This window comes from Trematomus bernacchii, unplaced genomic scaffold (assembly GCF_902827165.1).
Source record: "Trematomus bernacchii unplaced genomic scaffold, fTreBer1.1, whole genome shotgun sequence".
Classification (NCBI taxonomy): Eukaryota; Metazoa; Chordata; class Actinopteri; order Perciformes; family Nototheniidae; genus Trematomus; species Trematomus bernacchii.
The window spans coordinates 269,066-283,108 of NW_022987696.1; the positions used below are offsets into that span (position 1 = coordinate 269,066).

At 41.5% G+C, this 14,043-nt stretch overlaps 2 protein-coding genes across 2 annotated transcripts in view; both read right to left on the reverse strand.

Annotated features, from left to right (window-relative positions):
* Positions 1 to 7,557, reverse strand: part of LOC117489259 (NLR family CARD domain-containing protein 3-like) — a 34,481-nt gene extending 26,924 nt beyond the window's left edge. The window contains 3 exon segments of the mRNA XM_034138465.1: positions 6,948 to 7,055; positions 7,213 to 7,416; positions 7,493 to 7,557. Of these exon segments, the coding sequence (XP_033994356.1) occupies positions 6,948 to 7,055; positions 7,213 to 7,416; positions 7,493 to 7,557 (377 nt within the window).
* Positions 7,558 to 7,688: 131 nt separating this feature from the next.
* Positions 7,689 to 8,624, reverse strand: LOC117489260 (B box and SPRY domain-containing protein-like). The gene is made up of 4 exons (XM_034138466.1): positions 8,549 to 8,624; positions 8,284 to 8,440; positions 7,966 to 7,979; positions 7,689 to 7,887 (listed from the first exon to the last, which is right to left on the reverse strand). The coding sequence occupies exons 1-4, from the start codon at positions 8,622 to 8,624 to the stop codon at positions 7,742 to 7,744; spliced, it is 393 nt and encodes a 130-aa protein (XP_033994357.1). The 3' UTR covers positions 7,689 to 7,741.
* Positions 8,625 to 14,043: the final 5,419 nt, after the last annotated feature.

Consider the following 14,043-nt stretch of genomic DNA (forward strand, 5'->3'; position numbering starts at 1 on the left):
AACCTCTCTTAAAGAGCACCTTCGGGGGAAAGCATTGCAAAACTGGCCCCGGTAATGGTACAAATCTCAACCTGTCGTACAATGGACAGCTTCCCCCCCCCATCTATGTATATACTCGCATTTTAGACTCTGTTACTAACTGTATATCTGTAGACTTGGTATGTCTTAAATGTCCGGTTAGGATGTATTAGAACGAAATCTAAAATGAAAATTGTAAATAAGCCATCTGTATGTAAAAAACCACCTGTATGTAAATTGTAAATAAGCCATCTGTATGTCAAATATGTCTTATATGTCTTAAATGATATGATGAATTGGAAATGGGGGACCCTGATGTAAACAAGACGAAAGTCTTTCTCTGGTCTGCATCCCCTTAACAATTGTATGTTTTGAGCTGTACTGTTCTGTACCCAATATACAAGCTGTTAATAAACTTTTCAATCAATCAATCAATCAGTATATTTTATTTTGATAACACTGTAAATTTGACATTTTTTTAACCCGCACCTCCTACTGGTTAAAGCACGTTATTACACGTTTAGAGTAATTGCAATGCAGGTAGATTGTGTTGCTTTTTAATGACTGTTTAAAATGCCTTTTTCTTAATGTCTTTCATTTTTGTAAAGCACTTTTGAATGTGTTATATTTGATGAAAACATTTAAATATTAAGAGTACATACTCTTAATATAGTGGGAAAGTGGAAGGTCAATGATATAAATAATATAGAATAGAAAATATCAAGAAGATACTGTAAGTGATCTCTACAATAAAACAGTTTAGTGCCTGATAGGAGGATGTGCAAAACAGACAAACTAATAAGGCTTTATTTAAACATTAAAGAATACCTTAGGTTAAGGTCTTCTTTTAAATAAGAACAAAGCTTTGGGGGTATCTACAGATATTAAGCCTGACAAAGTACTTAACGTCTAATATATTGCATGGTTTGTTTTGGAACTTGACAATCAACTTTCCTGCAATGTTAACTATGTTGAAGCACTTATTTTAACTGACATTATACATATTAATTATAGGACGATTCGGTATCGATGTAGTGACGGAAGATAATCGATTATAGCGTAGTAACGTTGCTTCCTGATTTTCCGGCCGCGGCTTTACTATAACGTTTTTTTTTCTGTCACTTTAATATCAAATCGGTCGGTGACGCAGAGATTAGGGAACAGACGTGACAGCGGCACAGCAACACCAAACACGGAGCAGTCTGCTTTATCCACCAACACAAGAACACCAGTCCAGAACCAACAGCAGAAGGACCCGCTCTGAATCACTCCGTGTCGCTGCGGCTCAGAGACACAGGGATTTATGTTTTTCAAAAATAATCGCGTTACAATCATGTCAGGTTTTTGGTGGATTTAATCAAGTCTTGGATTGCAGAGTATGAATGTCCTCTAGCAATTTTCAGACGATATATACGTGTGTAAAGTTTGTGAAGGCAGGAGGAAAAAAGCTTCCGCGATCACCGTCTCCTCTCCGTTCCTCCAAACCCCGCCCCCTCCCTGAAAATAATGAGTGACAGGCTGATAGTGACCCGATAGAAACTTTATTATTCACTTAATCACTGATTGAGATATAATGAAGCTAACATAATCTCATACATTCATGGGATTTATGTAACAGTAAGACAGAGAATGTAAGTGTGCACCCACATGCACTATTTTAGTTTGTATATGCTGTTGTAAATACTCCTGTTGTCTGCTGTGTTCAGACTCAAGTCCTGTGTGTGATGCCACATTCAGGACATTCAGTGTCCTCTCTTTAACAGAAGACCGTTGCTAGAAGCTGCAGCTAGACTGCAGAAGCATTAGTTTTTTGTTTTTGAGGATGGAACAGGTAGGACACGTTCTAAGCACATGGTGTAGTCCCATAGCTGAGGATTCTGGGTAGTGTAGTGTCTTCTGCCATCCACACACTCCGAAAAAATATTTGTTTCTCCGAATCGAAAGGGGAAAATACAAAAGCATTGTACACAATTTAAACCAATCAATGTTGTGTAATTAACAAGGATAATCTGGTGTTTTTGAGTTGATGAGTAGTGCAGATATCACTGTCAAATCAATCGACAGTAAGGAGAATACTTACTTCTGGGTGTAAAATCCTCCGTTATCCAATGGGAATGGACGCTCAGCTCTTTGTGTCCGTAATACAATAAAGGGGACATGATCAAATAGGAATATAATTATCTTTTAAATAACGTTAACTAAAGGGAACAATCTATTTGACACAGCTGAAGCTCTGGCCTTCCTTAAAAACTAACTCATTTAATAAAAATCACAGTTGTATTACACACAATGCATTGTTTTTTGAGAACAAACATTGGTGAATAATGCACCATAATACATTCTGACGAAAAATAAAAATTATTATGAATACAAATAAAATAAAAGAAGCCTCCCGTGAGTTACTACAAGCTATAAAGTAGATTTTAAAAACGTTTTATAGAATAAAAGCTCACCGCGGGACGTTGTAGAAATGCGTGTGTGCACCACGACAAAGGAGCCTCATTCACTTTACATTAGCCGCGTTCACACCAAGTACTTTGCAGTACTTAGTTCCGGCACTCAGAGCCCCGGCGCTTTTTACCCCAGGGCACTTAGTACAGATCGCGTTCACACCGGAGTACTTTTCCCTGAGGGAAGATTACGCAAATGAGCCGCTGACGTCACTTCTTCTTCTTCTGCTTTGGCTTTACTGGCAGGCCACAAACCACTTCACGGCGAGTACAGTAGGTGGCGGTATGCACCTTAAAGTTGTTTGCAATCCGCTGCAAAACAAGAGAAGAAGAAGAAAAACTTCCCGCGTATACTGCGACGCCCACCCACTCGCTGTACATTAGGCGTCTGTTGTTTACCTTCCGACCTCAGACATGATGGAGATGAGTCGACTGAAGTTGTGCTGTTTGTGCTCATGTTATACAGCTTTGTAACTGAGTTAATGCAGCCTGAGCAACTTGCGTACAATAACAAAACAAGCCGAGCACGAGTGGTGGTGGAGAACGCTTTTGGCAGACTGAAGGGCAGGTGGCGGTGCTTGATGAAAAGAAACGACTGCAAGATGGACAAGATCAAAATCCAGGTGGCAGCATGTTGCATATTACATAACCTTTGTGAAAGTAATGATGAGTACAGGGACGAATGGACTGCCTTACCGGCGACCCAGCTTTATGAGGCATCTGAACAGCGTGTAAATTGTACATTGTAAACATTTTGACAATAAAGCTGATCTTTTGTACAGTGCTTTTGTTTCTCTCTTTTATTTTCCAGTCAAGACAGGCAACATTACAATAGTGTACAGTGTGGCAATATAATAACAATAAACTGTGCCAGGTGTGTTGTATGCACAGTAAATAGGCTCAGCAGCAAACCCACCTTTATTATATATATATCTTCCTGAGACCCACTGCATCCGTCTGCCATAAACACTATGGAAACATACATGTTAGTTTCGGCGCATAGTGGACTCCATTTTGTGTTGTGTAAAATGGGGGGGGAATTAAAAGTTTGCAAATCCCCATGTCCTCCTCAGAGGACAATCATAAAAACATTTAGTTTTAGGTCAAATAATATTTAAAATGATATAAATTATCATATTTGTGTATGTGCCCCTGCCATTCCTCCACAAGGTTGCAACATTGATGATAAATAAATGACAAATAAAGCTTTGCCAGTTTATAACCGATGAAACATGATGGTATCAGAATAATCACTTTCATGTGATGTATAGGATGCTACACAGGTCACTAAAGATAAAGTGTCAGGAGAAATAAGCAAGCTACAGGATCTGTTTAACAGTAAATAGAAGTTCACATTTTTAATGTAAATAAAATAGAAGTTGTACATGTAAATTAACATTATCAATATAAAATAAAGTGTCAGTTGTATCAAGACTATATAATAACAGTAATAACAATAATATAAAATGAACTGGTGAGCATCTTGTCCTCCGTTTCCTGGGCCTTGGTGAACAGCACCATCTGATCCCCGTGCATCGACTCTTTCACCACGGCACGCTGGTCCTCCAACGCCTGGACGGTGTCAAAGAAATTCGCATCCCGTGTCCGCTTTCCTAAGAGGGAAAATAAGCAAGATACAAGATCTGTTTAGTCGCCATGTAGTTTTACAACATACTAGGAATGTGTTTTTTGTATTTTCACAAATAGAATTAAGGTTTCACAAATCTGAAACTGTGTTATAAAGAATCTTTTGACTCTCTGGGATAATCCAGTCCAGATTTGATGAGTCTAGGAATAGTGGTTTTAGATCAGGACCTGGTCTAATGTGGCCAGGATGCGAAAAAGCACTGAAATCTCTCTTTTTTGTATTTTCACAAATAGAATTAAGGTTACACAAATCTCAAACTGTGTTATAAAGAATGTTTAGCCTCTCTGGGATAATCCAGTCCAAATAAATCGGCTATGCAGCGATTTAAGAGGTTCAAACACGGAGGATTGTTCCTTTTTGAAGAGTGCTTCATGTATGCTTGAACTTTGTTTAATGTTGTTGAGGCAAGTTTTCTTACCGGAAGTCAGGTGACCTCTAGCCCGGATGTTTACAATGTTTGTGAGAGAGTAAAAAGGCGCGAACATTTGTAAATGCCGGTCTAGGCGAATACGTTTTCACGCTGTTTCATAATTGTACCAAGAAGGAAATAAACATGATTGTGAACATCAGTTCGATGCGTAACGTTCTTTCAAGACAAAGTTACAGTGTGTGTACCTTTGCGTTTGGTTGCTGGTAAGGGGGACGACCAAGCGCTGTGATCTAGAATGCAAGCTCGCTTGTTTCCAATCCCGAGAGTTGTCCATCCTCGCCTGAAACAGACGATTAGTGCCATGAGTTAGTGAAGCAAATTACAGAAACACTGCACAGTTATTCACAAGTCAAAACGTTTTCATAGCGGCCGAGAATATCTAGCTAGCTAGATGTAGCTAGCTCGGGGCCGGTGTTAGCCTATTCAGCCTAGCATGGCTAGCTTGATCTACTGAGCAAATAAAAGTACATATGAGACCATTATTGTGCAGATTAAAACCCCAGTGCATGTAGTTGATTTTACCTTCGTCGTGGTCGTCATCGTTGGCCACTGAATCCGCCGTTTGTAGTCCTGCCTGAGTTTATTTATTTTTAGCCGGTATGCCGTGGGGCTGTGCACGATTCCCAGGTCGAGTGAAAGCTACTGAACTGGCTTCAGTAGCATTCCCTGGGTCGCGTCCTCGGCGTAGATCTCCAGAAGCGCCGACACCTCCTCATCACTCCGATGATTTCTTGATGCTTGCCATAACTGCTTTAAAAAACAAACTACTCTCCGTCTGTGCGCTGGGTTTTTGTAGCGAGGAAAAACAATGGCGGCTCTACACAACATTTTCACAGTTGTACGGGGCGTGGTTTGCAATTCGCCCAGCCAATCAGCACTGGGGCACTTTTTACCCACAGGAAAGTACGATCTCTCAGCGGGCACTAAAAATGGGGGTAAAAGTTCCCGAGATTAAGTACGATTTTTGGTGTGAACGCGACATAAGGGGTACTAACGGAACTAAACGCGAAAAGTACGGGGAAAAGTACTCCGGTGTGAACGCGGCTATTGGGGTTGTTTGCGTTGTGCCGATACGTAAATGTAGCAGAGTTCGTGACTCCACAACGCACTGCGGTGTTAAGGAGTCGTGGTGGAGTCACGCATTCTGGTGAGACCAGGTTGGATTTTTGTAGTGGTTTCTCAGTTGAATTACACGTTCAGGGTAATCAACAGTTCAATCCATTTATTGAACTTTAAAACAAATAATAATTTGAACAGTATCTTTTTGATACTGTTCAAATTATTATTTGTTTTAAAGTTCAATAAATGGATGTTTTCAAAGTCAATGAATAATCGTATTTAATAATCTTGATATCAATTATTGACCAAAATAATCGTGATTATGATTTTTGCCATAATCGAGCAGCCCTAGTGTGTGTGTGTGTGTGCGTGCGTGCGTGCGTGTGTGTGTGTGTGTGTGAGAGAGTGACAAGAGCTATATTCAGAGCTCTGCTGCCTTGGCTACAATCTTTCATCGTTGCTGTTGTATGATTGGTGTTTAACTACGGTATTTAGCGTCTACAGCACCTCCGCTTTTAGGGTTGACGTAGACCCAAACGTAGACCCAAACGCTAATTTCTTTTGCAAAAGGTGCAGCGGGCTTCAAACACGTTCCCTCCACTGGTTTCAACCAAACACTAAATTCAATGTTTTCCAACCAAATACGGTTGAACTTACACTTCCCCATATTTATTTGTAAGTAGATTTGAAGATAAATGAGTTTCTGACTGCCGCTAGCTGAAGCTTGGTTGCTAGGTTACTAGCTGGGTGTTCTCCGATAAGGGGCCGGGGGAAACAAAGTTAGTGATTACTGGTTCCATGTTGATTTAATTCAATACCGATTGTTGGGGGGAACTGAAAGGCTCTTACCGTACTGGTTACTTTGCAGCCCGGACATTTCCCCCAAAAGACATTTAGACGCGATCGCAACACAGAAGTACCTTTCAAATCCCATCATTTTTAAGACCTTCTAAATCATATTTAAGACCTTTCTTATTTTTTTGGTCATATTTAAGACCTTTTTAAGGCCTTAAATTCAGATTATCAAATGTAAGACTTTTTAAGACTTTTTAAGACCCCGCGGGAACCCTGAATAAAACCACCAGACACCTCACGCCGACCCTTCATGCCATTAACAGCTCGCTACCTGCCGTCAAACAGAAGAGGGGGGGGGTTGTCTAAAACAATCCATGATTAATGTCTTAATTTGGTAGAGTCATCTGTCTTTGCTCATTATATGATTCATAATACAAATATAAGTCATTAGAAACCAACTCAAGAGAGGTACGTTGGAGGCTGGAGCAGGATTTACTCTTCTCCAAAGAGAGTCAGATAGTAACAGAGTCCAGTTTGAAATGCTTACCTTTCATCAGCACTTTGTCCAGCTTTAAAGTAAGGAGGAGACTCCATAGAAAAGTCACTCTTCATGGACTCACAGCTGGATCCAGGTCCAGGTCCAGGTCTCTGGATCCTGATACGAATAAAGAAGAATTCATCTTTGTGCTCTTCGTTTTATTGGATTTATGATCAAGCTCACATTTTCAACAGGCTAACGCTGCAAACTTCCCGCAGTGGGACCACTTTCTGAGTCTGAGAGTCAGAAGATAGTCCAGTTTTCAATTTCATACCTTCCCTCTGCAGGAAGTCCAGATTTAAAGACAATAGGGTGATCCATAGACCAGCCACTCTTCATGGACACACAGCTGGGTCCAGGTCCATCTCCAAGTCCATCTTCAGGTCCACCTTCAGGTCCATCTGCAGGTCCAGGTCCAGGTCCATCTTCAGGTCCAGGTTTAGGTTTAGGTTTATGTCTCTTCTTCTTCTGCTGCTTCCTGATACAAACAAGTCAAAATAAACAAAGTGAGTTATAGCAGATTCTCTCTGGTTCCAGTTCATGGATCAGTTTGCTCTTTCTTTAGCTTCACATCAGTTTCAGATGTCCAGTTCTTCTTTAGCGTCCCACTAGAGGACATCTGACTTCTAGCAGAGATAAAACAACAACACAACAACAACAACACAAGAATCGAAGAAACATCTCTGAAAAGATGGAGTAAGTTAGAAGAACCAAAGAGCAAACAGAACAATGTCCCAGCGTCCGGGAGAAGAAACTCTGAACTCCTCAGAAAGAAGCTGATCACGTGACACACTTTTACATTCTCACCTTCCCTCTGCAGGACGTCCAGATTTAAAGATAAGAGGGTGATCCATAGACCCGTCACTCTTCATGGACACACAGCTGGATCCAGGTCCATCTGCAGGTCCATCTTCAGGTCCATCTTCAGGTCCATCTTCAGGTCCAGGTCCAGGTCCAGGTCCATCTTCAGGTCCAGGTCCAGGTCCATCTTCAGGTCCAGGTTTAGGTTTAGGTTTAGGTCTCTTCTTCTTCCGCTGCTTCCTGATACAAACAAGTCAAAGTGAACAAAGTGAGTTATAGCAGATTCTCTCTGGTTCCAGTTCATGGATCAGTTTACTCTTTCTTTAGCTTCACATCAGTTTCAGATGTCCAGTTCTTCTTTAGCGTCCCACTAGAGGACAACACGACAACAACAACAACACAAGAATCGAAGAAACCTCTCTGAAAAGATGGAGTAAGTTAGAAGAACCAAAGAGCTAACAGAACAATGTCCCAGCGTCCGGGAGAAGAAACTCTGAACTCCCCAGAAAGGAGCTGATCACGTGACACACTTTTACATTCTCACCTTCCCTCTGCAGGACGTCCAGATTGAAAGAGAAGAGGGGGATCCATAGACCTGTCACTCTTCATGGACACACAGCTGGATCCAGGTCCAGGTTCAGGTCCAGGTCCAGGTCCAGGTCCAGGTCCAGGTGCAGGTTCAGCTTCAGGTCCATCTTCAGCTTCAGGTCCAGGTTCAGGTCCAGGTCCAGGTCCAGGTCCAGCTTCAGGTCCAGGTCCAGGTCCAGGTTCAGGTCCAGGTCCAGGTCTCTGCTGCTGCATCCTAATACTGATATCAGAGAAAGATAAAGATGGCGTCTCCTCTCCGTTAACATGAGTCAGCAAAATGACTCCTGAACCCGACATCAATGAGTTCATTCATTCATAAAACAAATGTAATATTTTAAAATGTTGATTTGAAAAACAAAACAAAATAATTCAATTTAAAAAATAAATAATTGATTTTAAAATATTTTCAAATTAAAATCTACGTTATTGATTAAAGAAATGTCAGATTTTCACATTTTATAAAAATAATTTTCTATTTTTAACATATAAGTATTTATTTTATAAATGATGTGAATGATTTAAAAAGTAAATAATAAATTGTGTATTATCGTGTTGATTTAGTGAAATTATTTTATTGAATTCAAACTGATTTTATTGATTGATTCTTGTCATTGATGTAAACATTATTAATTGATCAAAATGTAGTTAATTGATTAAACAAATATTCCTCTTCATTTCAAAGGTTTGAATTGAATCTATTAAAGAAGTTAAAAAATGCTTTATTACATTTATATTCTAATTATTAAAAAGTAATTTTACTGATAAAATATATTGTATAAAATAATATTATTGATTTGAAATAGGGCTGTCAAGTTAATGCAATTTTTGTTTCATCCATCTTCTCCCGCTTCTCCGTGGTCGGGTCTTGGAGGTACCAGTTCCAGCAGAGAGCCCCAAACGTTCCTTTCCCTCATCAACCAGCTCTGACTGGGGGATCCCAAGGCGCTCCCAGGCCAGAGAAGAGATATAATCCCTCCACCTGGTCCTAGGTCTACCCCTCGGTCTCCTCCCAGCTGGACGTGCCTGGAACACCTCCCTAGGGAGGCGCCCAGGTGGCATCCTTACTAGGTGCCCGAACCACCTCAACTGGCTCCTTTCGACGCGAAGGAGGAGCGGTTCAACTCCGAGTCCCTCCCTGATGACTGAACCTCTCATCTTATCCCTAAGGGAGACGCCACCACCCTGCGGAGAAAACCCATCTCGGCCGCTTGTATCCATGATCTCGTTCTTTGGGTCATGACCCATCCTTCATGACCATAGGTGAGGGTAGGAACGAAAATGGCCCGGAAGACAGAGAGCTTTGCCTTCTGGCTCAGCTCTCTTTTCCTCACAACGGTGCGGCAAAGCGACTGCAGTACCGCTCCCGCTGCTCCAGCCCATCTCACGCTCCATTGTTCCCTCACTCGAGAACAAGACCCCGAGATACTTGAACTCCTTCACTTGGGGTAAGGACTCATTCCCTACTTGGAGTGGACAGTCCATCGGTTTCTTGCTGAGAACCATGGCCTCAGATTTGGAGGTGCTGATCCTCATCCCAGCCGCTTCACACTCGGTTGCGAACCGATCCAGTGAGAGCTGAAGGTTGCAGACCGATGAAGCTATTAGAACCACATCATCTGCAAAAAGCAGTGGTGCAATCCTTAGTCCACCGAACTGCAGACCCCCTCCCCCACGACTATGCCTCGAAATCCTATCCATGTATATTACAAACAGGATTGGTGACAAAGCGCAGCCCTGGCGGAGGCCAACCCTCACCGGAAATGGGTCCGACTTACTGCCGAGGACCCGGACCCAGCTCTCTCTTTGGGAGTACAGAGATTGGATGGCCCTGAGTAGAGACCCCCTCACCCCATACTCCTGCAGCACCTCCCACAGTAACTCCATGGGAACCCGGTCATACGCCTTCCCCAAATCTACAAAACACATGTAGACCGGATAAGCGTACTCCCAGGCCCCTCAGGATCCTTGCGAGAGTAAAAGCTGATCCGTCGTTCCACGACCAGGACGGAATCCGCATTGTTCCTCAATCTGAGGTTCCACAATCGGCCTGACCCTCCTTTCCAGTACCTTAGAGTAAACTTTCCCGGGGAGGCTGAGCAATTTTTTTTTAACGCCACTAATTATTTTAACGTGCGATTAACGCATGTGTATTTGTCCTCGGCCCGCCCCGTAGTTTCAGAGCCCAAAGGCTTGACGTTGTTGTTGTTGTTGTTAGTTGGATGGTGGCAGATTCTAGCGAGAGATATGGATCCAAGAAAAGGTGTTTTAAACAGCAAGCCAAGCTCACAGCTGATGCTGACAGCCCCGCTCCTGCCGCTCGCTTGCGGCAGACCACGCTTGAAAGTTTGCCGGGGAGACGCCTGGACAACAACAGATAGCTAAATGGGTGGCTACAGCTTAACATTGTGGAGGACGAGGGGCTGCGTTAGATCATTAGTCTCGCATCCAACGTGTCGACTGCACATCACAGCGCATTATTTTGACCCACAGTGGGAACTTCAGAGAGAGAGAGGTTCCAGGTTGTTGTGTTTAATATTCAGGAGAATATTTGTCATTGTTCGAATGATAATAAACAAACATTTGCACAAAGCATATTTGTCCACTCATATGTTGATAAGAGTATTAAAAACTTGAAAAATATTCCTCTAAGGTACATTTAGAACAGATACAAAATGTGCGATTAATTTGCGATTAACTATGGACATCATGCAATTAATCGCGATTAAATATTTTAATCGACTGACAGCCCTAATTTGAAAAGGTTTTTCTAAATAAATGAATATTGTATTGATTTAAAAGTATTTTTAGTATTTATTATACTATTATTTTATCGTGATAAAAATGATTTAATCTATTTAGGAAATATTTATTAATTTAATGTATTATATTGATTAAAGGAAACCTATCATGCTATATTTAAATGATATATTGTAGGGCCATACCTATATAAGGTATATTTATTAGGGCTGTCAGTCGATTAAAATATTTAATCGCGATTAATCGCATGATTGTCCATAGTTAATCGCGATTAATCGCAAATTAATCGCACATTTTTTATCTGTTCTAAATGTACCTTAGAGGGATATCTTTCAAGTTTTTAATACTCTTATCAACATATGAGTGGACAAATATGCTTTATATGTTTGTTTATTATCATTTGAACAATGACAAATATTCTCATGAATATTAAACACAACAACCTCTGAACATTACAAATATTCGCCTCAATTCAACCTAGAACCTCTCTCATACAATAATACTGTGTGTGTGTGTGTGTGTGTGTGTGTGTGTGTGTGTGTGTGTGTGTGTGTGTGTGTGTGTGTGTGTGTGTGTGTGTGTGTGTGGACACTGTGATGGATCTTTGGAGCTATGTGCAGCTCAAGGCATATATGCTCGAATGGGAGCTGCCTGGACGCTGCAATCATGTTGCGCGCACTATCCGTGCTGTGTGTGCTGACTTTTCGTACAATGTCCCACTGTCTGGCTACCTGCATAAAGTCAAGTGCTCGGCGCAGTTGTCGGCGAAATGTCATTGAAACAGCTCCTTATATCCGTTAGCGCAGCTAGCTAGCACCAGATGCTAACAACAACAACAACACGTAAGGTGTGCCTCGCTCGCGCGAGTCGCGCCACACATACACACACACACTCCCTCCCGGTCCTCCCGATGGCCAGTCCGGGCCTGCCAGTGAGCGTGGAAGTGTGGTCTGCCACAAGCGGGCGGCAGGAGCGGGGCTGTCAGCATCAGCTTGTCGATGGTATTTTACACTCGATGCGCTCTGAAACTACGGCGGCCGAGGACAAAAAATACACATGCGTTAATCGCGTTAAAATAATTAGTGGCGTTAATTTTTTTTTGCGTTAACGCGTTATTAACGCGTTAACTTGACAGCCCTAATATTTATACGTTTCTGTTTTCAAAATACCAAACAGATCATGCATTTTAGCCATGCCTCATTTCGCTCTATGTGCTGTTTGCTGTCTACGGGTCTGATTCTGCTGACCACGCCCCCCTGCAGGAGAGGGGAGCCGTGCTCTGATCAGCTGCTGGGCTGTCAGAAGAGGGGGAGAAAAAGAGATCTCCGTCCTCCGTGTTTTATTATATAGAGTCGTTATTCATTTGTTTTAAAGCTCAATAAATAACAAAGAAGACCTTTGACCGGCACTTTTCTAATTCTGTTTGCAGCGGGGTAAAAAGGCTTTAAAAAGGCTCCCGTGTATGAATCTCACACTGTAAGACCGAACATTACAAGCTTCTGAAAGAAAATGGGTTGTTTTAACTCAAACATTTAAAAAAGTTAATTCACCGCTAATGTTTATGATTATGAACTGATTTTTAATATTGTGTATACAGTGTTCAACCACTTTGGGTCATATTGGTGATTGTACTCAAACATTTTTACTGAATCTGTCTGACGCTGGTCTGACGTCATCACGTATGTGCTCCGCCCCTGACGTGCGTAGACGTTCTCTCACCCATGCCTTCACCAGAGTCCGCCATTAGCTCCTCGCCTCGGTTGAAATCGCTCATACTTTTAAGAATACTTTCCCCACCTTGCTGATTGCACTCACTGCCGGAATCTTGATCCTTTTTTTGGCCGCACTACTCTGGTGAGTTACGTCTTGCCTTTGCACAGTATTTAAATGATGTTTTATTAATTTCTGCATCTAATGCACTTTGTGTCGCATGGTGTGTTAGTTTGATTTGAGCTCTTGTTAGCTAGCCTACATTTAATATCTGCCTCACTTGAAAAATGATTTAACTTACGTGTAAGACAGTATTTCTATATTGTTTTAAGTTATATCTCAAAGTGGAACGTTTGTGTTGCAAAAGTTCTCTGGAAAATTCGAACCTAAAATGGCGGCAGGCCGCGCGTTTTCTTTCTTCTTTTTTTTTTACTGCATGTCTGGGCATGTTTTATTAACTTAGAGGCATAGAGGATTTACGTTCATTTGATCCACTACAATGTACCATAACCATGCGTTCTGCATGTTTGTAAAAGCAAGCTAACTTGAAACACTAGACTATTCATTTTACAAGGTAATTTATACCCCCCAGCGTTTTCAATTACATGTAACTTAGCAAAGGTAATGATCGCAGTGATGATACTAATACTTCTAGAATCTGTGGAATCTCAGCTTTAATCTGATAAGTAATAAAGTATTTCTACCGTGAGTTAGGCATTTTTTCGCTCAGGGCTAATTTAGACGCTTCTTGTGAGACTTGTGTTTTGTTTCGGTAAAAATGGTTCGTATCGTCAGTTAGGTGAGTTTCGTTAAGTGGGTATGACACATTAATAGGTTTTTAAATGTTAAGAAGCCCTGAGACAAAGTTCGTGAACAAAAAGCCCTCGGTACCGGGGGCTGCCCGGTTTAACAGATTAATAGTCTAGTGTTTCAAGTTAGCTTGCTTTTACAAACATTCAGAACGCACGGTTATGTTAAAACGTTAGTGGATAAAATTAACGTAAATCCTCTATGCCTCCAAGCTAATAAAACATGCACAGACATGCATGCGGTAACAAAAAAGAAGAAAAGCGAGCCTCCTGCCGCCATTTTCAACCCAGTCTCACGGCATTTCGTGTTATTAGTCACAAAATTAATTTAATCTATTGATTCGTGTTCACCAACACGATTTTAAAAGCAATGTATTTCTATTGGTAGTATGTTTCGTGCCTGCAACACGTCTTTTTGTCCGGTCGGGTCTTGGAAGACC